Source organism: Pseudophryne corroboree, chromosome 9 (assembly GCF_028390025.1).
Source record: "Pseudophryne corroboree isolate aPseCor3 chromosome 9, aPseCor3.hap2, whole genome shotgun sequence".
Taxonomy (NCBI): Eukaryota; Metazoa; Chordata; class Amphibia; order Anura; family Myobatrachidae; genus Pseudophryne; species Pseudophryne corroboree.
Window position 1 is genome coordinate 1,841,167 of NC_086452.1, and position 27,878 is coordinate 1,869,044.

A 27,878-nucleotide genomic window follows, 5' to 3' on the forward strand; every position below is an offset into this window, starting at 1 on the left:
GTGTGGGAGCATGGAGCGCAGCGCTACCGGTGCGCTGTACCTCTGTCACTGAAGTCTTCTGCTGTCACTGAAGTCTTCGGTTCTTCTAATACTCACCCGGCTTCTTTCTTCTGGTTTCTGTGAGGGGGGTGACGGCGCGGCTCCGGGAACAAGCAGCTAGGTGAACCAAGTGATCGAACCCTCTGGAGCTAATGGTGTTTAGTAGCCTAAGAAGCAGAGCCCTTAACTAAGAAGAAGTAGGTCTGACTTCTCTCCCCTCAGTCCCACGCTGCAGGGAGCCTGTAGCCAGCAGGTCTCCCTGAAAATAAAAAACCTAACAAAAGTCTTTCTAGAGAAACTCAGTAGAGCTCCCCTAGTGTGTGTCCAGTCACTCCTGGGTACAGAATCTAACTGAGGTCTGGGGGAGCGGCATAGAGGGAGGAGCCAGTTCACACCCAGTCAAAGTCTTTTTAGTGTTCCCAAGCTCCTGCGGATCCCGTCTATACCCCCATGGTCCTTTTGGAGTCCCCAGCATCCTCTAGGACGCAAGAGAAATTATATATACATATAGTATATCACTCCACCCCACTACAAACCCCCTTGGTACCAAACAAGGTGCTTTTGAGGGTCCTTGTAGCAGCAGAGCTTCTCTTCATGCAGACTGTCTTGTGAAGCCGCAAGGAATGGCGCCTGAGCTGGTCCCGCTCTCTGGGAAGCCCCGCCCCCTTAATGGACACCGTGTTCCCGCAATATTTATACTGGCAGATTTATTATTATACATAGAAGATGGGGTTAAAACACCTTTTCAGCGTCAGCTCCAGTTTGAGGGCTTATACAAGCAACAGCAGCCCCTCTCTGAGCTGTGTGCCCACCGCCGTAATGCCGCCAGCGGAACCAGGGAGCCGCTTACCGGGAGCCCGATTCAGAACTCACCATCAGCGCTTCTTCAGCTCAGCAACTGGGGGTGGCAGCATGCTGTGGGCGAGTGAAACAACCCCCTTCAGGAGCTATGTCCTGTCAGCAGGGATCCAGGCCATTAACCCCAGTAATAGGTTGGTACTGCCCCCACCCCCCCCCCTCCCCCCCTAAGTCCCACGACACAGGCAGACTGGTGTCAATCAGTCCTGCCTGAAGACATCAAAACTAAAATACATTTGAAGAAAAACTCTGGAGCTCCAGAGAACGCACCTGGCTCCTTTGGCACATTTTTCTAAACTGGGTCTGCAGGAGGGGCATAGAGGGGAGGAGCCAGCACACTGAAGAAATTTAAAGTGCCAAGGCTCCAATGGACCCCATCTATACACCATGATACTAGACATCCAAGTATCCCCTAGGACGTTAGAGAAAACAGGCTTTAAGTTTAGGTCACTTTCGGCATGCGCACTTCCACAACTTTTACTCTCATAGAACTGTCACAGTAATTACTTGAACATTGGCGATTGTGCACCGCGGAGTTGGTTACACTTTCACATACCTCCACTACCAGGGCCACAACTCCACTACTATTGCATACTATGAAGTGAAATTTTTATCAAAGTTAGTTATGCACATTTACCAAACTTCATGCAAAATTTCATCAAAATCGGAGACGGTTAAGTGAAGGCCCCTGGTCTACTTGACATAGAATGACCCCTGTATAAGTGTCCACAAATACCAGATGAGATTGAATCAAAAAACTTAAGTAAAGAGACATTTGTGATCTCCTGGCAATTACCTTCTGGAAGAGTCAGTGCCTTTCTTTGGTGTTGGGTCAAGTTTTTGTGGTGTTTTTGACTTGTGAGATGTTAATTTTTCTTCATTGTGAGATAGTTTTCTTTGGTATTCTTCCACACTACGAACAAGATTAAATTTAGGAATCTGGGAAACAGCAAGTGTTCTCACAACCCCAAATCTCATTAATGTATTTGTCAAATATAAACATTCAAGATTCCACGAAAAACAGAGTTTTTTCGTTAAGTAAAAATAAGAACATACCTGGAGACAAACCAATATGAACACATTCTAGTTTTATTGATCTGAATGTGACCAGATATCTACATAGTGATCAATTTTGCAGGTAGGGACCACTGTGCACTTACCACACCTATGGATAAATATTCTGAACTTACAATAAAACTGTTTACAGGTAACTAATCTTTTAGCGCTAATATCATCTGTAAAATACATAAAACAGGTATGACAAAATTGTCTGTAGGGTCACCACATGTATTGCTTCTGTACTAGTGTTGCGGTAGCCTTTCGGTTATCAGAAAACATTGTGCTCTACTTTTGGATTTACCATGGGCAACAACAGCGGGGAAGCCTACAAATGACTCCTAAATTATATGAGATAGCATTTCCCCTCTACATCCTATCAGTCCCTAGGGACACAAACTGATTCAGCGTAAACTCAAAACATCCCACAGAAGAGTCTACAGTACCTCGAACAAGCAAACCAGGACCACACTCAAACTCAAGAGAACAATAAGGATGGGAGTGCAGAGTCCCCCCAGATGGACTCAGAACAAAGTAGCAGTGAATACAAAACAATTCTCTTATGTCTCTGGGAAACACCGGCAGCCTGGGAAAGTCCAAAGCTACTCATAAGCTGTCCACACATCTAAACACCTTCAACTAGACGACCATGAAGTGTCCTCTACACATCTATCCAACCTTTTCATCAGACCAGCCACCTTCCCTCCAAACGATGTCACAAATGATGGACACAAATCCACTTCTGCATTAAAACAAAAAAAGTAAATAATAGAAATAATAGTGATAGTAACAACAGTAACAATAATGAAAATAATAGGGTGACCGGACGGTCCCATATGGAAGCCCTCACCACTTTCGCGTCCTGTCCCCAGTACAGAGAATGGATGTTTAGGTCACACGGGACCTGGCCACATAGGGGATTCCAGCTTACCGTCAGTAACCGCCTGTTACTGACCACCCACTGCGCAGTGGGCGGGTTCTACGCTGCCACCACCAAACTCCTAACCTGCCGTGGCGTCTGGAACCACAGTTCTGCTCTGTATGCGTTGACACGACGCCTTACCACACCTGTGTGGTGTTGACGAATCCCCACTAGTCGCTTGACTAGGCCTCTACCTGGTAGCTGGCTGGAGGCGGCGCTTGGAGACGCTGGGTACACCCTGGACAGCCGGAAACAGAGCTAGGTTTCGCCTAGCCCTGTAGGTCACAAGATGAAGCAGATGATGTTTATTTGCTCAAATAGCCTTCAAAAAGACACTTCCCTATTGCTAGGGGCAACAGCAATACAGCAAGATGTTACAGCAGAGTGAAAATGGTATAACACATTTTCATGGGGCAGCTGCCCTCGTTTTATCCTACTCCAATACACAATACCACAAGGGGTAAGTCCGCCCTGTGGTTTACAACCAATGTTTACCCATGGGCTGTGCACGTCTTGGTCACATGCACAGCTACCATTGTCCTCTATAGACAGTGGGCAGTGGTCACTCTCCTTTGACAGTCCCATCCTGGAGGGTCTGGATCTGCCCCGGTGACGTTCAGTCTGCACTGGGGGAAGTTTTCCCACCTAAACTTACTTCCAGGAATCTGCCCGGGACCCAGCTCACCATCTACAGCCTGGATTCGGGCTTCAGAGCTGGGCAGCCTAGATCCTCCTCAGGGTTTCCTGTCCACCATAGGGGATATCTATGGAGCTCCAGAAAACCGCTCAGTTTGTTGGAAAGCTGAGCTCTTCTTCTTTCTCCCCATGCCATTTTTAAGTTTTAGGCTGGAGGAGAAGGCATTCCGTTTTTGGGGAAAAGGTCTGGGGGAATCCATCAGCCTGCACAGCCATGGATTCCCCACTCCTGGTACACAACAACCAAGTGCATTTTCCTTTAAAATACATTTGAATACACTGTACATGTTTCTGCACAGGCTCCATATACGCAGGCACTGCAGTGCCTCACATCACAATATATTTACATCATTACATTTAGCCTGGGTTCTAGCCCAGTTCCCAGTGAGTGGCGCACCCCCCCCAGCAGCGCAGCAGCATGGGACGCTCGTCCCGGCTTCCCACCACTGTAACGCTGAAGCGCCGAGAGTTCCCGGCCCCCAGGGGCAGCAAACACACACAGCGCTGCAGCGGGAGCTGATCTCCCGACTGCAGCGGCTCTCCTCTCCCCCGGCGCGCGCACACAGCTCAGCGCGCCGGGGGCTGCCCTCACTGCCCGGTCGCCGGAGAGGTCCGGGACCGCAGCACACATAAATAAAACATATTTGAAAGAATTTTACATAATTAAATACCCCACGCCTACAATACATTTATAGATGGCGCCTAGGGCCAGTGCATGTTTAAAAATGGCGCCAGGCGCCCATTGTCCTCATAATGGCGCCGGGCAGCTAAAGGTTAACCCCTTCAGTGCCGCGGCCGCCATTACACATGCAGCTGGGAGAGGGGGGTCTCTCCGGCCACAAATAGTAACAAATAACTATATAAAATTGGGTAGAGAGGAGGGTGTGGCCTGACTGCGCTCCAGGTCGGACACCTTGTTTGTAAGCTCCCAGTTTTACAAGTAAAATTTACGGAGGGGCTGAAACCGGAGATCCTGAGTGGTGACGTCATCTGCACAGCGCCGACGGGCGAACGAGCAGGTAGACACCAGAGAATGAACCAGCTGGACAGGACAGAGCATGGAGGAGCACAAAAGGTAGGCAGCTATAGGGAAAATAGGATTTAATTAAAATCCTTTCTCGCAGTCCGTAGAGGATACTGGGAATAATTTTAGTACCATGGGGTATAGATGGGTCCACTAGGAGCCATGGGCACTTTAAGAGTTTGATAGTGTGTGCTGGCTCCTCCCTCTATGCCCCTCCTGCCATACCCAGTCTAAGAAACTGTGCCCGAGGAGACGGACATACTTTGAGAGAAGGATATAAAAGGATAGTGGTGAGATTTCAAACCAGCACACACAAACTAGAGGAAAGCCAAGCTAACCAAACTTGAAACCAGGAATAGCAACAGCTGAACCAAGTAACAGTGCAGAAAATAGGATTTTGGTACTTACCAGGTAAATCCTTTTCTTTGAATCCATAGGGGGCACTGGAGTACTCTTGGGATATGGGCGGCGTAGCAGAACAAAGGCACTGAATATTTAAATTTAGAACTCTCCACCCCTCCATATCCCTAGAGTACCTCAGTGTACGAACCCAGTGTTTTTACTGAGCGAACTACTATAGAGAGGTTGACAATGGAGAATTTCTATAACATAACGGACAACAACAAAGTTGACCCATAACGTTAGTGTCAACTAAACAGTTGACAGCATAACCGATAGACCTTTATAGTTTGAACCAATCGGTGAAAATGTGTTACCATAAGCTCCTTTGAGCTTAATACAAACCAGGTAAAACGTGTTACCCTAAGCTCCTCTGAGCTTAAAACAACCCAGGTAAAACTGCTCTGGGTGGGCGTCCAGTGCCCCCTATGGATTCAAAGAAAAGGATTTACCTGGTAAGTACCAAAATCCTATTTTCTTTTTCATCCACTAGGGGTCACTGGAGTACTCTTGGGACGTACCAAAGCTTCCCTTGTGGGCGGGAGAGCTGTTTGACACTTGTAACAGTAGGCAGCCAAAGCTAGATGCTGATGCCGCAACCATTCATAACGTGTAAACGTGCACAAACGTGGTGCACTGAAGGCTATGTAGCCGCGTCGTAGACGCTCCACGACCCGCTGGGTCTGACATTCCCACAGAACCTGTGGGATGAGCTATTACTGACGTAGGCGATTGTAACTTAGCCTTAAAGTAAGCCTGACTTGTAGTCATTATTATCCAACTGGATAATGTCTGCTGAGAAACTGGCTAACTCCAGTTGGTAGCATTATAGAGAACAAACAACGTATCCGTATCACGTACTGTAGACGTTCGGGACATATATAAACGCGTAATGCGTGTACCACATTCAGAATTCTAGAATGTGCTGTCAACACAGGAACCACTATTGGTTTATTGATGTGAAGAATAATAAAGCGGAATTCGTCCGAAGATCTGCTTTGTCATGAGAAAACTCAAATACGGTGGCTTGGAATACAAGGCACCCAAATATGAAAACAAAACCCTTGCCGAAGCTAAGGCTAGAAGAAAAATGTTTTCCCAAGTGAGAAACTTAATCCCCATTTATTGTAAGGGTTCAAAATATGAAAACTGTAAGAAATCTGAACCCAACCTCAAGTCACCTGGCGCTGTAGGTGGGATAAATGGAGGCTGCACTTTGATGACACCTTGTAGAAAGGTGTGTACAGACGCAATAGAGTCAAACGTCTTTGAAAATAAGTTGACCACACAGATACCTGCACCCTCAGTGCAGATAAACGCAGTTTTCCATCCCACCCCGTTTAACAGAATACGGGTAACTTGAAGGATGATGTCGGAAACTTCCGAGCTTTACCACCTATGTAAGCACACCAAATTTTGTAATAAGCTGCCTTAAGCGGCTTACTAGCTCGTAACATGGTTGGTATAATACTGTAATGCCCTATTTCTTTTCTTAAGAGGGCGGTCTGAACCCTCACCCCGTCAACCGCAGCTGCGGTACATAGGTAATAGGTACATAGGTAACTATGGGTAAAAGAACGTTCCCTGTTGTAACAGGCTGGACGTATTATGAGCGGGCCAAGATCGTGTGCCAGTATTCCCTGGAGATTCGAGAAGCAAGCTCTCCGAAACCCATGAGATATCACTAGTATGACTGTGACGAACTGTCTTATGATCCGTTTTGGCAACGGAGAGAGCAGCGGAAAATGGTGGAGCCAGATACACGATGCTGAATGACCACACGAATGTGAGAGACTCCACCGCCACTGCCCTTGTGATCTGTTGTTTTGTACACATACTGAGCTGTAATTGTGGCGAGATGCCATCATGTATACCTGAGGGTAACCCCTTCTGTGGACTCACATATGAAACACCTCTGGATTTAATGTCCAGTTTTCAGGATATAAATCCTGACGGGTGAGATCATCTGTCTAACAGATGTCCACTCACGGAATGAACCCCGTTGACATTATCACATAATGGTGTTCTGGGCAATTGAGGATTCGAGTTACCTGCCGCATTGCCATGCGGCTTCTTGGTTCTCTCTGGTTGTTGTGTATGCAACTCCCGTTGCGTTGTCTGACTGTTGGTCAGACTGAAAGCGAAGCATGTAGTGCATTGTAAAATGCACGGAGTTCCAGGACATTTATCGACAGCAATCTGTCGTGAACCGTTTCAGAACCTCTGTCGCTGATCTTTTTTAACTACAACTCCTGAACCTCTGAGACTCTCGTCCAGATTATATACACCCTCGCCCCTCTGTGGGAAACGCGAGTGAAGGCCGGCGAACTAAATCGCTTTGAAACACATCATTATTCTTAACAGGCGAATCCAGCAATGTACCGCTAGTGCGCGTGTTGGCGAATACAGCAATATACCGCTAGTGTGCGTGTTTTGCACTAATTACTAGATGTACATTTGTTCTTGCTGGTGTAGTAGGTAAATGTCTTCGATTTACCGTATTTATAATCTTACCTAGGAATTGACGTCGTTTAGACGGAATTAGATGCGATTGTTTTTGAACTTGATCTGCCACCGCAGTATACATTAGTAGCGCAAGTTAGAGGAACTTTGTTGAGACAGAGTTCTTATGAGCAGATCGTCTAAGATAGAGGAACTCTGTTGAGACAGAGTTCTTATGAGCAGATCGTCTATCAGGACTCTGAGATGAGCTATCATCACCAACATCACTTTGGTAAATACCCGAGGCGACAAGAAACGGTAGACCTGAAATGGTTAATGGTTGTGGCGTTTTGCAAACGCTAGAACCTGTGATGAACAAACCGGAATGGGTAAATACGCATTGTGAAGATCAAATGCAATTATGCAATTTTGTGGCTCTAATAAGCAAAATACTAACCGCAGAAATTCCATTTTCAAACTGCAGTAAGTGACTTGCTGATTGAGATTGCGACGGAGCTGTCTGGTTTTGCTCAAACAGAGGGGAATAAGTAACCCTGACTCTGTTGGTGTACTACTGCCTGGATTATAAAGACAGCTGAAAACCAGCAGAGACTAAATGGCAACCTGCCAAACCGTTCGACAGAGGCAGTCTTGTCCTTTAATCTGTAAATAGCTGAGACATCCATGAGTTGAAGTCTGGAACCCCCGCAAATGTAACATGTAAAGACGCGCTTCCACAATTGGAAAAGAGGTCATCAAACCACTGGCTTGCTGACTGTAGCGTCCTGTCGTTACAAGGCGTGACTGTTTTGTACCACCGCCTGGAAAAAACTGAAGTCTAAAGGGACTAAACGCCGGCACAAGTATTTCCGTTTTGATACTGAATGCGGTAATGGCTGAATATCAAATTTAGGACCAAACAAGCTCTGGCCTTGTCGTGCTGAAACTAGCGACGATGAAAAGTGAGAATTGAAGTAACTGGCGTTAGTAGAAGCTTTACAGATATACTCTGCAGCTTCTTTTAACAGTGATCTCATTGTTTGCATACATAGAGTCTAGTGACCCAAATGTATCTTGGGTCTTTATAATGTTTGACACAGACGCATTTACCAATGGCGGATCGCGTCATTTTGGAAAGGATTAAATAGTGGTCAAAGTCTACTCAGTCTTTGTAAAAATGGAGACATTGACTGGGATTTAGCAATGTACGTCAACAACCCCGCACTATCTGAGTGCTGGTCTAATGTACCCTTCTCACTCGTAGTTATCGGTGTGAGATCTGACATAGAATCGTGCATTAAATTATAAGACCAGTTAAATAAACACCCTGGTACCCAAAGGGAAATTGGCCCTTTGGAAAGACTGTCTTTTGTTAGAGCAGGCGGAGTACTTCCGAGACTCCGATGTTACCGCTCTTTTAATTTGAATTGCCCATGCTTATAGGATTTTTAAAATTATTTTTAGTCTGCGCTAGAGCCTCACTCGCTATGCAGACAGACACCACAATAGGCAACGGACAGACACTTGCCCGACTTATTGAAGTTATTATGTGTCATATATATATTTTATTGTATATGAAACTCATGGTTGTTCCTCTCTACGGAAATCTTTAGTAAAAGGCGAAAGATTTATTCGCTCTGAAGAGAAACAAGAGTATTCTTATGTGAAAAGCAGTTCACATGGGCATGTGAAATCCGAACCAAATTCCCACTAACACCCCTGCGCCTCTGGTGGCTTAGAGATGTAAGGCAGGAATGTTCCAGAATTACAAACTGGAAAACAACAGGAAGCATGGTTAAAATGGCCCCTTTGCCATGCTGACCCTGATAATCACAGAACAAATTACAATTGTTTCCGTGTTAATATATTATACAGTATAATCACAGGCCGGGTACAACACATGCTCTATGAATAAATATATCTAAGCTCATAGCCTATGATAATTACATACATTAATATATTTATACAGCATTAATATAGGCTCAATAGCCTATTATACAGTGATACCACCGACCTTAATATAGGCTCCCTAGCCTATTTACAGTGTTAATAACAGCCATTAATATATAGGCTCAATAGCCTATTCACAGACAGTAATATAGATTCAATAGCCTATTACTGCCAGGACAGGTACAATACCTTATAAATACCTGTGATATATATATATATACCCTGCTGTTGATATATTTGATCCGCCAGCTTCCACCGTGCCTCTTCCCCCCTGTAACGCTGTGTCTGCGGGAAGCCTGCACTGGCATGTCACCGTCTCTGTACTGAGACTGAGGGAGCTGCGGCTGTATGGCGCTGGGCGGCCGGACGTAGCTGGGCGGCCGACTCTCTGCGGGAGGCCTGCACTAGTACTTTGTGGATGGAAGGTGCCGGAGCGGCGGTCATACTGAGACTGAGTATGGCTTCCCCCCTGCTGTGCGGCCGGACGGAGCTGGGCGGCCGAACGGAGCGCTGGGACGGGCGGCTTGATGTCACCGTCTCTGTTTCTCTGTTAGACGTAGCGGCTGGGCTTGGCGGCGTATGAGCGGCGAGGCAGCATATTAACCCCAACATAGCGGGGCGGCAGCCTGCGCTGACCGCCCCGTTCCCCAGCCTACCTTGCTTGCTCCTGATCATGGCTGCGACGGGGCTTCTTCTGTGTAAGCTCCGTCCAGTTTCAGTGATGTGACTCATGGCTGTGACGGGGCTTCTTCTGTGTAAGCTCCGTCCAGCTGTGTAGTCCTGGCTGCGACGGGGCTTCTATGTGTAAGCTCCGTCCAGCTTTCAGTCAGCTTCCAGTGATCTATGGCTGCGACGGGGCTTCTTCTGTGCAAGCTCCGTCCAGCTCTCTAGTCCTGGCTGCTCTTTGCAGGAGCAGTGGGCTGCCTGTGGCTGTGAGGGTGCTCTTTGTGAGGACCGACACGCCATGCGCTGCCCGTGCAGCGGCACTATCCCGGACCCATGTCTTTCTTGAAACTGGGAAGGGATGTGCTCTTAAAAAAAAAATTAAAAATAAAAATGAAAAATTAATAAAATCTTCCAACAAGTGTGGGAATCCCACAAGCCGATGTTAGTGCTTTGAGCACAGAAAAAACACTGGGTTCGTACACTGAGGTACTCTAGGGATATGGAGGGGTGGAGAGTTCTAAATTTAAATATTCAGTGCCTTTGTTCTGCTACGCCGCCCATATCCCAAGAGTACTCCAGTGACCCCTAGTGGATGAAAAAGAAAGTACAAAGCACCGGGCGGGCGCCCAGTATCCTCTATGGACTACGAGAAAAGGATTAACTGGTAGGTAATTAAAATCTTATTTTCTCTCAAGTCCTAGGGGATACTGGGAATCCATTTAGTACCATGGGGATGTACCAAAGCTCCCAAACCGGGTGGGAGAGTGCTGAGGTTCCTGCAGAACCGATTGCCCAAACTGAAGGTCCTCAGAGGACAAAGTATTGAACTTGTAGAACTTAGCAAACATGTTCGAACCTGACCAAGTAGTTGCTCGGCAGAGCTGTACAGCCGAAACCCCCCCCCCCCGGGCAGCCGGCCAAGAAGAACCGATCGACCTAGTAGAGTGGGCCTGTACAGATTTTAGAACCGGCAATCCTGCCGTGGAATAAGCATGCTGGATAGTGAGCCTGATCCAGCGCGCAATGGACTGCTTTTTACAGGACACCCAATCTTATTGGGATCATAAAGAACAAACAGTGAGTCTGATTTCTGTGATGAGCTGTTTGTTTTACATACACCTTCAAATCCCTCACAACATCTAATGACTTTGAAGTAGCAGAGTTGTCGGTAACAACCGGAACCACAACAGGTTGATGTGAAATGCAGACACCACTTTAGGAAGAAATTGCTGACAAGTTCTGAGTTCTGGAAAGTTAAATAGGGGCTCTTGTGAGACAACGCCCCCAGCTCCGACACACCTCTTGCTGAAGCCAAGGCCAACAGTGTGACGGTCTTCCACGTAAGATATTTTATGTATACCTCCTGTAACGGTTCAAACCAGTCCGACTGGAGGAACTGCAGCACCAAATGGAGATCCCAAGGTGCCGTGGGAGGCACAAAGAGGTTAGATGTGCAGAACACCTTTCAAGAACGTCTGGACCTCAGGGAGAGAAACAAATGGTTTCTGAAAGAAAATGGACAAGGCCGAAATCTGGACTTTTATGGAGCCCAGATGTAGGCCCACATCCACAACTGACTGCAGAAAAAGCAGGAAACATCCCAGATGAAATTCAACTGCAGAATATTGTCTGCTGTCCCACCAAGAGATGTATTTCTTCCAAATACGGTGGTAATGTTTAGATGTTACCCCCTTCCTAGCTTGGATCATAGTCTGGATAACCTTGTCAGGGATCTCTCTCCTGGCTAGAATCAGCCGTTCAACCTCCATGCCGTTAAACGTAGCCACAGTAAGTCTTGACAGACGAACAGGCCCTGTTGCAGAAGATCCTCGATAAGAGGCAGAGGCCACGGATCTTCAAGGAGCATCTCCCGAAGGTCTGCATACCAGGCCCTTCTTGGTATGTCCGGAGCAATGAGAATTGCTTGAACCCTTTCCTTTTCTATTCTTTTTAGAATTCTTGGAATCACAGTAAGTGGAGGAAACATGTACACCATCTGATAGACCCATGGAGTCGTCTCTCGACCTGGAACAATACCGCTTGAGTTTCTTGTTGAAACGAGAGGCCATCATGTCGATTTGTGGATATCCCCACAGACGTGTCAAGCACCTGAACACCTCCAGGTGCAGGTCGTGTCTGCTGAGGAAGTCTGCTTGCCAGTTGTCTACTCCAAGAATTTAGACCGCTGACAACGCCACAGCGTGTTTTTCTGCCCAGAGGAAAATTATTGACACCTCTGACATTGCTGCTCTGCTTTTCGTTCCACTCTGTCGGTTTATGTACGTCACTACTGTCACATTGTCTGACTGGACCTGAATGGCCTGATCTTGAAGAAGATATGAGGCTTGCAGAAGGGCGTTGTATATAGCCGTGAGTTCCAGAATGTTGATTGGAAGGACGACTTCCTGACTTGACCATCTTCCCTGAAACTGCACCCCCTGGGTGAGTGCTCCCCAACCTCTGAGGCTTGCATCTGTGGTTCGCGAAACCCAATTCTGAATCTCGAACAGTCGACCCTCGATTAGGTGAGAAGTATGAAGCCTCCACAGGAAAGAAATCCTGGCTTTTGGCGACAGACGGATCCTCTGGTGCATGTGAAGAAGCGATCCGGACCATTTGTCCAGCAGTTCCAGCTGAAAAGGCCTCGTATGAAACCTTCCGTACTGCAGAGCCTTGTAAAAGGCGATCATTTTCCCCAGAAGGCGAATGCATAGATGCACGATATCCTGGCTGGTTTTAGGACATCCCGCACCATCGACTGGATTACCAATGGTTCCAGGTGGGATTTTGGTAGGTTCAGAATCCATCCGTGATCCTGAAGTAGTTGGGTTGAGAGGGCAATGCTGTCCAACAACCTCTCCCTGGAAGGCGCTTTTATCAACATGTGGTCCAGGTTACGGTATTATGTTCACTCCCTGCTTGCGGAGGAGAAACATCATCTCTGCCATTACCTTGGTGAATACCCTCGGTGCCGTGGAGAGGCCAAACGGCAGGGCCTGAAACTGGTAGCAACAGGCCTGTAGTGCAAACCTTAGATAAGCCTGATGAGGCGGCCAAATCGGAATATGAAGGTACGCATCCTTGATGTCCAGAGACACCAGAAATTCACCCTCCTCCAGACCTGAGATCACCGCTCTCAGAGACTCCATTTTGAATTTGAACACTCTTTAGTACGGGTTCAATGACTTGAGGTTCAAAATCTGTCTTACCAAACCGTTCGGTTTCGGTACTAAAAACAAGTTGGAATAGTAACCCTTGTTTTGCAGATGAGGTGGAACTGGAACAACGACCCAAGTCTGTACCAGTTTTTGAATGGAGTCCTGTAAAGTTATACTTGCCTCTTGCAAAATTGGTAAGCCTGATTTGAAGAATCTGTGAGGTGGGAGTTCCTGGAACTCCAGTCTGTAGACCTGAGAAATAAGATTTATGACCCAGGGATCCTGGCACGAACTTGTCCAGATGTGACTGAAGAATTTTAGTCGGGCTCCCACCCACCAGTTTTCCACAGTCATGCAGAAGGCTTTGAGGAAGCAGAGCTTGAACTATGTTCCCGAGAACCGGCAGTTGCTGGTTTGCGTGGTTTACCGCTAGCGCCTCTGGTGGCTGAAGAAGAACCTCTGGTTATGTCCTTAAACTGTAAATTTGAAGCTGAGTAAGCCTTTCTGGTTGGGGGAGCAGCGAAAGGAAGATATGTAGACTTACCCGCAGTAGCTTTGGAGATCCATTTGTCTAGTTCATCTCCAAATAAGGCCTCTCCGGTGAATGGTAGGCCTTCCACGCCTTTCCTGGTGTCCGCATCAGCAGTCCACTGGCGTAGCCATAAGCCCCTGCGTGCTGACACTGCCATAGCAGTGTTGCGTGCATTAAGCAAGCCTATTTCTTTTATGGCCTCCACCATAAAGTTTACAGAGTCTTGTATATGTTGCAGGAGTAAAATAATCTCTCCCCCCCGAGATAAGGAATCAAACCCCTCAATTAGGTTACCCGACCATTTAGCAATGGCTTTAGTAATACACCCACATGCTATAGTGGGTCTCTGGGCCACCCCTGCAGCTGTATACAAGGATTTGAGTGTGGTCTCAATTCTACGATCAGCCGTGTCTTTAATGGAGGCTGCACCAGGGACAGGCAATACTATTTTTCGTGACAGCCTGGATACTGATGCATCCACTATCGGTGGATTTTCCCATTTTTTTCTATCCTCAGGAGAAATAGGAGAGAGCAGAGCAGGCATAAGATCATTATATCTGTAGTGTGCATCATGAGAGGAGCGCGTGGTGGTGTGGAAGCTACATAAGAGAGCAGGCGTAAGATTATATATGTAACATTTAATTGGAAAATAAACAACTCTGAACTTCGTTTCACATTAACGTGTTTTTTCAGCCATGCCTTAAACCCAATCATATCAGTAACTAAACACGATTGCAGGACTTTCTTCGGGCTGCACCCACTCTGTGGAATGCCCTCCCACGAACAATAAGACTCACCTCTAGTCTTCGAAACCTTCAAGTGTTCCATGAACACTCACCTCTTCAGACAAGCCTATCAAATTCCAGAACCGCTCACATAACATTCAGTGCTTCCCTATCCAATTACATCCTCTCACCCTCCACATTCTCCTGACCCAGGCCAACATTGCTGTGATCATATCATACAGCCCATTAAGAACCTTTGCAATCTTACAGAACCACTAAGCAATAGATAGCACCTATTTCTTGTGTATCAATGCCTATTTCCCTATAGAGTGTAAGCTTGCGAGCAGGGCCCTCCTACCTCTATGTCTTTCGGTTATCACCAAATTTAGCTCTATTACTGTTGCTCCTATAGTAAAGTGCAATGGACTATGCTGCGATATATAAGAAATGTAATAAATAACTAAAGACTTGCAGCAGCTGAACACCGCGATCTGGTTCTGCAGGCCACACTTGTCTATGCTGGTGTAATGACTTCATGAATGCCATGACATGACCAGAATGCTCTATCAGGCAGATAGCAATGGCATAGTTTTTGCAATATGGTCGCCTTCCAGGCATCATGCTTACCGAGAGTTATCTGTCCTCTGCTCCAAGGGTGGTGTATGCCTTAGTGGGGTCAGCCTTAAACGGATCTTTGTGCTATCTATGTCTTGCAAGGGTTTTAAAGGAATGAAACAAGAATTCAGAGACATGTCATGTTCATTGAGTGCCTTTTTGGGAGGAGAGTCAAGGAGTCCAGAGAAAGCGACTTTCCTCTTTGTAGGTGCTGGTTCTAGAGTCTGAAAGTCATCCAAACAAGTGTCCTCCTCAATCTGCAAGGTATTCTGAGACTTTGGTGGACCTGAAGAAAGGATATTGATGCACAAGTTCTCACATAAAACCACCAACACCTGCATCTACAATTACAGAAGAACATGGGCCAATGTGTATCTAACGTTTATCATGTACAGACGTGTCCTCATACATCTTTGCTGCAGCCCCGCATGGCACGCCATGTTGTGTGAGGTTCTTCTAGCGTTGGGCATCTTTTTTACTGAAAATGCATCTTGTTCGCAGTGCAATGCGACTAGGACACACGAGGAGACTGTGCCAATTAATGCGATATATGACACATGTATATCTGTGTGCGGCTGAGCCTCTGAATCTGTCCACGAAGTGCTACAATGTATCAGCTGCAGGTGTTTTCCAACACAAGTTCTGTTCTGCTCCATATACAGAGGGTTATTTACAGTTGTTAGCAATTGGGCAAAACCATGGGGCCAATTCAGACCTAATCGCCGCAGTGCGTATGAGCATGTCAGAGATGCGACCGGCATCTCAGCCCAGGGTGGGCCGGCGGCGTTTGGCCACCATTTTGGGGGCGCGGTCCAGGCAACGCACGCGTACTCGAACTGTGCGGGGGGCGGGCCACGGCAAAAAGTCATCTACCAGCGCAGCAATGCTGCTCAGGTAGGGACTTACTCACCGGGTGAGATAGCATCGCCGCCATGCGGCGGGGGAAGGGACAGACATGCAGAGTTAGTTAGATTTGGGTGGTGTGTTCATACTGAAATCTAAATTGCAGTGTAAAAATAAAGCAGCCAGTATTTACCCTGCACAGAAACACTATAACCCACCCAAATCCAACTCTCTCTGCACATGTTACATCTGCCCCACCTGCACTACACATGGTTTTTCACAATTGCTAACAATTCTGAATAACACCTATAGTCTCAGTCACACACACAATATCTAAAATGAATCAGCAAAGTCCCCTCGTATTGCGGTGCGAATAAGGCGAGTACATATCTGTATGTATTATCTTAGAGCATTAGTAACTGGTCACTTCCATATTACAGAGGTGACAAAACAAACACTAAAAGGCCGGATTCAATTAGCCACAGTTCCGCTGGGGCTATTCAATTAGAGTCTGTGATTAGACTGCAGGCTATTAATGCGTATTTCTGTTCAAACGCGAGGAGGCTCAAACCAAAATCTGCGTTAAATGCCTTGAATGCAAGGGCTGCAAAACTGGAACCGGGAACTTATCCTAGATTCTATGGGTTAACGCGCGGTATCCGGTTATTTACCGCTCAAGAAAAAGGGACTCTAAATGAAGGAGTTAAAGCCTGAGGCTACCACCTTGTCCATCTCCGAAAATCACTGCTTCTAATTGAGTACGGCCCTGTGTGTTACCAAAGTATGGTTTTTGGGATGAAGGTATAAACCATATTTACGTTACAAACTTTCAAAACATAGGCTTCCTGTAACATTCATGGAAGTAATACACATTCAGAAGCCATTTCAACTACAAAAAGGAGATTTATAGTAAGAACTTACCTTTGTTAAATCTCTTTCTGCGAGGTACACTGGGTTTCACAGGGAAAACATTGGGGTGTAGAGTTGGATCTTGATCCGAGGCACCAACAGGCTAAAAGCTTTGACTGTTCCCAAGATGCATTGCACCGCATCATCTATAACCCTGCCTCCGTGCACAGGTGCTCAGTTTTGTTAACCAGTCCAATGCAGCAGCAGGTAAAGAGACGGTAGATGTTAGTCACATAGAAACACGTTCTCACGACAGGAGAAGGGACCAGCGGCTAATGCCATACAAACCCAAAGAAGCTAAGTGCGTCAGGGTGGGTGCCCTGTGGAATCCAATGTACCTCGCAGAAAGCTTTAACAATGGTAAGTTCTTACCATAAATCTCTTTTTCTGCAGCGGGGTACACTGGTATTCCACAGGTAATAACATCAGGGATGCCCTAAAGCAGTTCCTCATGGGAGGGGACGCACTGTAGCGGGCACAAGAACACGGCATCCAAAGGAAGCATCCTGGGAAGCAGAAGTATCAAAGGCATAGAACCTTATGAACATCTTCACTAAGGACAGCGTAACCGCCTTGCACAATTGTTCAAGGGTCGCACCACGGCGGGCCACCCAAGAAGGTCCAACAGACCGAGTAGAATGGGCTTTGATGGTAGCAGGAGCTGGAAGGCCAGCCTGTACATAAGCATGTGCAATCACCATTCTAATCCATCTGGCCAAGGTCTGCTTGTTAGCAGGCCAGCCACGTTTGTGAAAACCAAAAAGGACAAAGAAAGAATCAGATCTCCTAAGAGAAGCTGTCCTCTTCACATATATATATACGGAGAGCCCGTACCACATACAAAGACCGCTCTTTGGAGAATAAACCTGGAGAGGTAAAGGCCGGAACCACAATCTCTTGGTTAAGGTGGAAAGATGACATCACCTTAGGGAGATAACCAGGGCGAGTTCTAAGAACCACACGGTCATGGTGAAAAATCAGGGTGACAGACAGGACAAGGCACCCAAGTCTGAAACCCATCTAGCAGAGGCAATAGCCAGCAGAAACAAGACCTTAAGAGTAAGCCATTTAAGGTCTACAGACTCAAGTGGCTCAAACAGGGACTCTTGTAGGGTGTCCAGAACAACTGACAAATCCCAAGGAGCCACAGGCCGGACATAGCGAGGTTGAATCCGTAAAACACCCTGAGTGAATGTATGAACATCAGGCAGAGTTGCAATTTTTCTCTGAAACCATATCGATAAGGCAGAAATATGAACCTTGATGGGGGCCAGACGAAGGCCTAAGTCCAGGCCCTGTTGCAGAAAAGCCAAGAGTTTGGCAGTACTGAACTTGTATGCATCATAATTATTAGTTGCACATCAAGTAAAATAAGAATTCCAGATCCTATGATAAATCCGAGCAGAAGCCAGCTTACGGGCCTTCAACATAGTTTGAATGAAAAACCTTTGGCTCTCAGGGCTGAAGCTTCAAGAGCCACGCCGTCAAAGCCAGTCGGGCCAAATCCTGGTAGACACAAGGGCCCTGAACGAGGAGTTCTGGGCGTTGCGGAAGCAGAAGAGGACGCTCTGTCGCTAGACCCTGCAGGTCTGAGAACCAATGCCGTCTGGGCCACGCCGGAGCGATTAGAAGTTTTATTCCTCCTTCTTGCTTGAACTTCCTTATCACCCTGGGCAGAGGTGTCCCCGGAGGGAACACGTACGGCAGACGAAAGTTCCATGGAAGTGCGTCCACGAACGCTGCTTGAGGATCCCTTGTCCTTGCTCCGAAGACCGGAACCTTGTGATTGTGTCGAGACGCCATCAGATCTACGTCTGGTAGACCCCACTGTTCCACTAGGAGTTGAAAGACCTCTGGATGAAGGCTCCACTCTCCGGCGTGTACGTCCTGACGACTGAGGAAGCCCGCGTCCCAGTTTAGGACCCCCGGAATGAACACTGCCGATATGGCTGGCAGATGGCATTCCATCAGTGCTTTGCGACTTCGGGTGCCGCCTTCATGATTTATGTACGCCACCGTGGTAGCGTTGTCTGACTGTACCTGAACAGGCCTGTTCTGTACCAGAAGCAGGGCTAGTGTCAAAGCATTGAACACTGGCCACAATTCCAGAATGTTTATCGGGAGGAGAGATTCCTCCCTGGTCCACCGACCCTGAAGAGAGTGTTGCTCCAACACCGCGCCCCAACCCCGGAGACTGGCATCAGTCGTCAGAAGGATCCAGTTGGAGATCCAGCATGGACGGCCCCTGCTCAATTGATGGTCCTTCAGCCACCACGTCAGTGACAGATGGACCTCCAGAGTCAAGGATATCATGTGAGACCTGATCCGGGGAGGAAGGCCGTCCCACTCGGAGAGAATTTACCTCTGCAGAGGGCGGGAATGAAATTAAGCGTACTCCACCATGTCGAAAGCCGACACCATGAAGCCTAGTACTTGCATCGCCGAGTGAATCGACCCACGTGGGCGAGAGAGGAAGCATCTTATCTTGTCCTGAAGCTTCAAGACCTTGTCCGGAGACAAAAACAACCGCTGGTTGTGGGTGTCCAATAGTACTCCCAGGTGCACCATCCTCTGGGCAGGAACCAGGGAGACTTCTTCCAGTTGATGAGCCACCCGTGGGCTTGCAGGAATTGGACCGTCAGTTCCAGGTGACGAAGGAGAATCTCTGGTGAGTTTGCCAGGATCAACAAGTCGTCGAGATACGGCAGGATTCTGATACCCTGATATTCTCTGAGCCACAGGCACCGGCACTATCACTCCTGTATCCTGGAGAGATTGTACCACCAAATGGAGAGTTTTTGTTTTTACCTGACACGAAGGGATGTTTGCTGAGCAAAACTGGCGAGGGAGGCGTTTCTTGAAAGAGATGGCGTATCCGTGATGATTTTCCTTACTCAGGCGTCCGAAGTGGTCTGAACCATACCTGAGAAAACCATAGAAGTCGGCCTCCCACCCTGGGATCGCCCAGGGGGAGGCCTGCCCCGTCATGCAGCAGGCTTGTCTGTTTTGGCAGCAGGCTGACGGGCAGCCCAGGCACGTTTAGGTTTGGGCTTAGTGGATTTGGAAGTGCAAGCCTGTTTCGGGTACGCCTGACCCTTGGCTTTACCTGGAGGTCGAAAGGAAGTACACTTAGCCTTCAGGGCTGAAGGAGCAGTACTAGGCAGACATGCAGTCTTATCAGATGCTAAGTCAGACGTGCAACATTTGAGTCCAGCGGTGGCAGCGTTTCCCAAGTTTTGCTCAACCGTGCAGCGAGGGGATAGCGAGCTAGCATCTTTTTAGAAAGAGAGAATTTCTTTCCTGGATATTCCCAGGATTCCTGATGTATGTCAACTAAATGGTCAGAATGAGGTAAAACTAACTTAGTAACCTTCTGACGCTTCAACTTATCTGGTTTCTTAGAGGGAGCCGGTGGTTCTTCGTCATCATCAATTTGAAAAATCAGCTTCATAGCTTCTAAGAGTTCAGGAACATCCACTTGGGTCAGGGATTCCCCATCAGAAGCATCTGCATCAGTGTCTGAGGGATCAGTATATGCGTCATCTTCATCAGAAGAAGTGTCTATAACATGTGTGGATTGAGAGGACGTAATGGCACGTTTAGATGACCCCTTGGTCTTAGGTGGGCGAGGGTTAGGATTTTGCTTGGCCAAAGACTGATTTAATTGCTGTAACTGAGAGGACAGAGCATCTGCCCATGGCGGATTAACAGCAGGGACAATATGTGGCTGTAATGGCACAGGAGGTCCCATAGGGGGCACAAGTCTAGTTACCAGCGTAGTCCGTAAATTAGAAAATGTAGCCGAAGGCGGGTCAGTAGTTGCCCCCGTTGTAGTAGACTGACTGAGGGGTACAAAGCCCCAGCACCTGAACCCTCAGCTGCAATAATTTCCTCAGAGACATCCATGGCATGAACGCGGCAGGACACAGGGTCAGCCACAGAACCCTCACCCTGACGAGCTGACATCCCCCCGGATAGTGTGACTACAGGCAGAGCACACACAGAGGATTGAAGAGGTATATGGTGACTGTAATACACAGAGAAAATATCAAGAGAGTATATCCTGTGATAACCACTATATTATATGAAAACCCTGACGCACAGAGCCCCCCTCAGGGTACAGAATATAGGGATAGCAGTATATGTGGGATACACGGAATGGAAATCACACAGCAGCTATCGGCACACACAGTCACATGTACAATGCAGAAATTATCACAGATAACAATAAAACTGCACTGGACTAGCAATACTAAGTAACTGCACTACACAAGTAAAGCTAATTAGATATATAGATATAACAATAAAAACTGGATGTATATCACAGGGTACTTGTACTAAATATCCCTGTAGTTATGCACTTGTTCTTAACTAACACTGTCAGCAGACATGTAGAAAACTTGTGTGTCCTGTAAATGCACAGCGCTGATGAGGCAGGCGGCTTTACAGAGGAGACACTGCCCAGCAGTCCCCGAACCAGCGCAGTGTAATGGCGCCCAAACGCTGACAGAGAGTGAGGGAGAGAGAGAGAGAGATGCAGCTCCAGGGCAGGAACATTAGCAGTAAATGGCGCCTGTGGGAGGGGCTACAGGTCAGTGCCCTTTCCCCTCTGCTGGACTTCACCACCGGGTACTGCGGGTGTATAGAAACGGATTATCACTAAAATCCGACCTGTGCCCATGCCCTGATGATCTAGTGGGGTCCCTGCATGGCCACAGTGTCGACGCCAGCGTGCGTGGTCTGCCTCTCAGAGACCATGCCAGGTTGCAGTGGGTCCCGCCTGGGGAACCATCTTACCTCCTCTTTGCAGCGGCCACGCGATCCCGGAGAACAGCGGCGGTGTGTGTGTGCCCTAAGTAAGAACCGGAGCCCTCCGCTATAGTTACCCGGCAACCAGGGCGCGGGAATGTACAGCGCCGCTGGGAGGTGCGGGAGCCGCAGCACGATGTGTCATAATGACATATAGCACCAAGTGCCTCTGCTGCGGCTCTGAAGTCTTCTTTCAATTGAAAGCTCTTTTCAGAGCTGCCTAGCGCAGCCCTCCCTGTTGTCAGCCTGCACTGCATAGCACCAACTTACAAGTTGAGCTCCTGCGCATGGAGGCGGGGTTATAGAGGAGGCGGCGCTGCGCATCTTGGGAACAGTCAAAGCTTTTAGCCTGTTGGTGCCTCGGATCAAGATCCAACTCTACACCCCAATGTTATCTCCTGTGGAACCCCAGTGTACCCCGCTGCAGAAATATAGCTTAATATATTAGAACTACCTAACAATACAATCCAGAAAATAGGTAAAATCTCACATAATACAATACAAGGAGGCTGCGACATTGCTATGGAGTGATATTTTCCACTTTTGGTTACTGCCAGTTGTGTAATATAGGACAAGCAGCACAATGTGAATAGCTACACTTATAGCACCCAATTATTACTTTATCCAGTGCTTCATCAAAGAGGACCATGGGATATTGTTTATCAACTTCCATAATCCTCACAGGAAACCTATAGCGTTACCGATACCCCTTGTGACTGTAGTTCGTGGTCAGCGGACCCACCTTTCTGTGGCCACACAGAGAGATCATTTTATAGCCACGTCAGTGCTGTATCAGGACAGTTGCCAGACTCATGGGTAACTGCAGTAGCAATGGATTCTACACATTAAAAACAGGCGGCCCAAACCGAAGTGCACATTTTTGTTTTACCTTTCACAATGGTTCTTAAAGCGAGTGTTCTCAGAACTAAAACATTCACAGCAAAGAATTAAACTAGAAATAAAGCAAAATATAAGAATGCAGTATATAAACATAAATATATCTCCAACACTTAGGGGGGAATTCAACTGTTTTCATTAGCAAGCAAATGTGGGCACCCAACGGAGCAATTCAATTGTTGGTCCATTTGGGCAAGAGTGCTGTGGTTCTGCTCGCAGCCTCCTAAGATGGCAGGCAGAAATGTGCAATGAGTCTATGGTTTGGGAGCCCCAACGAGGACTTTGAACAGGTTTATCCATTTTAGACAGCTAAACTGGGCGAAACAAATGTGTTAATTAATGGGCTGAATTGCTCCGTCTTTAATTCTTGTGCCACTAAAACAATTGAATTCTCCCTTAAAATCCATGTTTTTTACCAAGACGTGAAGGCGAAGCAGAAGTCATCCAGCAATGATATCAGAGGTGCCAGGCTGCGCAGTGATAGACATATACAGAGCATTTCCAGAGTGTTTAGCTCGGTACAGCGGTGAAATGATAAAGCATCAGATTCATATTCAGAAGGGAACTTACTGTTCAGCTGCAGCTTCTTCCTGGCTCCAGGGGTGCCTGTGCCACTGGTTGCTCTCCGCACACTTCTCTCTATGGAATGGGAGCTTTTTGAGGCCGAATGCCGGGATTCTATTTCAGAGTCCTGTCTCTGTGCTCTGGTTGCACTGCGAGTCATTTTCCTGCTCCCATCGGGGTCTTCTTCAGCGGGGCAAAACAGGAGTTTTGGCAGGGAATTGTTAGACTCTGAGCTTATTGGGCTCTCTCCTCTAGACGGTAACGGCTTGAAGGATTTTCCATCCCATGACAGCTTCACAAACAGCACCGTCCCAGACTTCTGTACCTCCGGGAAACGATCCTTCAGCTTCAGCTGTGATATCTAGACAGAAAACGCAGGTTACATGAAGTCACATGACCACACTGGATACCAGGAACGTCTGTCTCCATCTTCCATAGTAGATTGTACTATACAGCAACACTGACTGCACCGAAACTACTGCCAGAGCATGGTCAATGAGACTCGAATCTCACACACACCAGGGAATGGACATGAAATGCAGCAGGAAACAGCGACGGCTCCTGATAGGCTGCCTGCAGTGAGCGCACGTTACACCTGATACAATGGCTAGAGAAAGGATTCAGCTCTTCGGCAGATTCCATATTTTCCCGTTACAGAATAACATGATACCAACACCCCACAATGTGAACATACGCTCTTACTTCTGAATGAGAGATATAAAGATACTGTATGGATCCAATACAGTGACTGCTCAGAGATTATAACTACTATAAACTACAGACTTTCCTTAGCAATACTGACAAGGACACGTCAGGACGGGAACCATTGCTGACCAGAAATACAGCAATCTTTCCTCAGCTCTTACACGTAAGCCCTGGGGGTCATCGGCGCTGCTTTCAAAGATTTCATTTCCTTTGTTTTTCTTTATCCACTGCACTGTAGCATTTACTGGAACGCTACTTATCCAGTGCGCACATACCCCACACCACGCACCCTCTATCCCTACCGCATGTACGCACCATCAGGAAAGTTTGTAGCTACGTGTCCTCATAGAGCTAGCCTCAATACGCCATGCACAGCGAGATGCCTGGGGCGAGTGAGCCGGCAGTTCCTGCGCAACTCTGCTAAAATCAGACGTCTTTTTCTGCAGAAAATGCGGCTTATTCGCATCACTATGTGATCAAGATGCACAAGCAAACTGCTGATTACAATGATTTGCAGCATGCCTATATTCTGTGTGCGACTGCAGCTGTATCTGCATAGGACATGCTACACTAGTGTCAGTAATAGGATATGCTGCATGTGTATATTCTGTGTGTGACTGCGGCTGTATCTGCATAGGACATGCTACATTACAGTGTCAGTAATAGGATATGCTGCATGTGTATAGTGTGTGTGACTGCGGCTGTATCTGCATAGGACATGCTACATTACAATGTCAGTAATAGGATATTCTGCATGTGTATATTGTGTGTGTGACTGCAGCTGTATCTGCATAGGACATGCTACATTAGTGTCAGTAATAGGATATGCTGCATGTGTATATTCTGTGTGCGACTGTGGCTGTATCTGCATAGGACATGCTACATTACAGTGTCAGTAATAGGATATGCTGCATGTGTATAGTGTGTGTGACTGCGGCTGTATCTGCATAGGACATGCTACATTACAGTGTCAGTAATAGGATATGCTGCATGTGTATAGTGTGTGTGACTGCGGCTGTATATGCATAGGACATGCTACATTACAATGTCAGTAATAGGATATTCTGCATGTGTATATTGTGTGTGTGACTGCGGCTGTATCTGCATAGGACATGCTACATTAGTGTCAGTAATAGGATATGCTGCATGTGTATATTCTGTGTGCGACTGTGGCTGTATCTGCATAGGACATGCTACATTACAGTGTCAGTAAATAGGATTTTAATACCTACCGGTAATTCCTTTTCTCCTAGTCCGTAGAGGATGCTGGGGTCCACTTCAGTACCATGGGGTATAGACAGTTCAGCAGGAGCCATTGGCACTTTAAGACTTTTCAAGGGTGTGAACTGGCTCCTCCCTCTATGCCCCTCCTCCAGACCTCAGTTATAGGAACTGTGCCCAGGGAGACGGACATTTTGAGGAAAGGATTTACTTTTAAACTAAAGGTGAGATTCATACCAGCTCACACCTCAACCATGCCGCACAACATGGCATTCAACTTAACACATGCCAATGGGCATGAACAATTGCAGCAACATGCTGACAATAATCGTAACACAACACTTGTGTAACTATAACAAAGTAACTACTGCAGGTCAAGTACGCACTGGGTCGGGTGCCCAGCATCCTCTACGGACTAGGAGAAAAGGATTTACCGGTAGGTATTAAAATCCAATTTTCTCATACGTCCTAGAGGATGCTGGGGTCCACTTCAGTACCATGGGGTTATACCAAAGCTCCAGTACGGACGGGAGAGTGCGGATGACCCTGCAGCACCGATTGACCAAACTGGAGGTCCTCATCGGCCAGGGTGTCAAACTTGTAAAACTTTGCAAATGTGTTTGCCCCTGACCAAGTGGCTGCTCTGCAAAGTTGTAATGCCGAGACCCCCCGGGCAGCCGCCCAGGATGAGCCCACCTTTCTAGTAGAATGGGCATTTACCGACGTCGGTATCGGCAATCCTGCCGTGGAATGAGCGTGCTGAATCGTCCCTCTGATCCAGCGCGCAATGGTCTGCTTAGAAGCAGGATACCCAATCTTGTTGGGAGCATACAGGACAAACAGAGCCTCTGTTTTCCGTATCCGAGCTGTTCTTGCGACATAAATTTTCAAAGCTCTGACCACATCAAGAGACTTTGACTCAGCGAAAGTGTCAGTAGCCACTAGCACCACAATAGGTTGGTTCATATGGAAAGATGAAATCACCTTTGGAAGAAATTGTTGGCAAGTTCTCAACTCTGCCCTATCTTCATGGAAGATCAGGCAAGGGCTCTTGTGAAACAAGGTCCCCAACTCAGACACCCGCCTAGTGGATGCCAAGGCCAAAAGCATCACCACTTTCCAAGTGAGAAACTTCAATTCTATCTCCTGCAGAGGTTCAAACCAATCCGATTGAAGGAACTGCAACACCACATTAAGGTCCCATGGTGCCACTGGAGGCACAAATGGAGGCTGGATGTGCAGAACCCCTTTCACGAACGTCTGAACTTCTGGAAGGGAGGCCAATTGTTTTTGAAAGAAAACTGACAAGGCCAAAATCTGAACCTTGATTGAACCCAATCTTAGGTCCGTATCCACACCAGCCTGCAGAAAATGGAGAAAACGTCCTAACTGAAACTCCTCCGTAGGAGCCTTCTTGGATTCACACCAAGACACATATTTTCTCCAAATACGGTGGTAATGTTTAGACGTTACTCCTCTCCTGGCCTGAATAAGAGTGGGGATGACTTCTTTGGGAATACCCTTTCGGGCTAGGATCCGGCGTTCAACAGCCATGCCGTCAAACATAGCAGCGGTAAGTCTTGATACACACACGACCCCTGCTGCAGCAGGTCCTCGCGAGGAGGAAGAGGCCGAGGATCTTCTATAAGCAACTCCTGAAGATCTGGATACCAAGCCCTCCTTGGCCAGTTTGGGGCAATGAGGATTGCTCGAGCCCTTGTTCTTATTACTATTATTTTGAGAACTTTTGGTATCAGTGGAAGTGGAGGGAAAACATATACCGACCGAAATACCCACTGGGTCACCAGTGCATCCACTGCTATTGCTTGAGGGTCTCTCGACCTGGAACAATATCTCTGAAGCTTCTTGTTGAGACGAGATGCCATCATGTCTACTTGAGGAACTCCCCAAAGACCTGTCACCTCTGCAAAGACTTCTTGGTGGAGGCCCCACTCTCCTGGATGGAGATCATGTCTGCTGAGGAAGTCTGCTTCCCAGTTGTCCACTCCCGGAATGAAAATTGCAGACAGAGCTCTTGCATGTCTTTCTGCCCAGCGGAGGAACTTTGTCACCTCTGCCCTTGCCGCTCTGCTTTTCGTTATGCCCTGACGGTTTATGTACGCGACTGCTGTTACATTGTCCGACTGGATCTGTACGGGTTGATCTTGAAGAAGATGTACCGCTTGTAGAAGGCTGTTGTAAATGGCACTCAACTCCAGAACGTTTATGTGAAGACAAGTTTCTTGACTTGACCATCTTCCTTGGAAGCTCTCCCCCTGTGTGACTGCTCCCCAGCCTCGGAGACTTGCATCCGTGGTCACCAGGATCCAGTCTTGAATCCCGAACTTGCGTCCCTCTAGGAGGTGAGAACTGTGTAGCCACCACAGGAGCTAAATTCTAGCTTTGGATGACAGGATTATCCTCTGATGCATTTGTAGATGGGATCCAGACCACTTGTCCAATAGGTCCCCCTGGAATACTCTGGCTTGGAATCGGCCAAACTGTATGGCCTCGTATGCCGCTACCATCTTTCCCAACAACCGAATGCATTGATGAATCGACACTCTTGTTGGTTTCAGAATTTGTTTGACCATTCTCTGGATTTCCAGAGCCTTTTCTACTGGAAGAAATAACCTCTGTATTTCTGTGTCCAGTATCATCCCGAGAAAGGACAATCTTGTCGTCGGTTCCAATTGTGACTTTGGAAAATTTATGATCCAACCGTGATGGAGTATTGTCAGGGAGAGTGCAATGTTCTGCATCAACTTTTCCCTGGACCTCGCTTTTATCAGGAGATCTTCCAGATAATGAATTATATTGACTCCTTGCAGTCGGAGGACCATCGTCT

The 27,878-nt window shown here is 47.3% G+C and overlaps 1 protein-coding gene and 1 non-coding gene across 4 annotated transcripts in view; both read right to left on the reverse strand.

Annotated features, from left to right (window-relative positions):
- ORC1 (origin recognition complex subunit 1) overlaps positions 1 to 27,878 on the reverse strand; it is a 384,523-nt gene that overhangs the window by 246,840 nt on the left and 109,805 nt on the right. For all 3 annotated transcript variants that reach the window (XM_063938885.1, XM_063938884.1, XM_063938886.1), the window contains exons 5-7: positions 23,111 to 23,465; positions 15,095 to 15,368; positions 1,694 to 1,810 (exon numbers count right to left, since the gene is read on the reverse strand). In XM_063938885.1, the coding sequence (XP_063794955.1) occupies positions 1,694 to 1,810; positions 15,095 to 15,368; positions 23,111 to 23,465 (746 nt within the window). The remainder of the gene's footprint in view (positions 1 to 1,693; positions 1,811 to 15,094; positions 15,369 to 23,110; positions 23,466 to 27,878) is intronic.
- Positions 8,981 to 9,093, reverse strand: LOC134959510 (U5 spliceosomal RNA). The gene has a single exon (XR_010187539.1). It is a non-coding gene; the product is annotated as a U5 spliceosomal RNA (small nuclear RNA).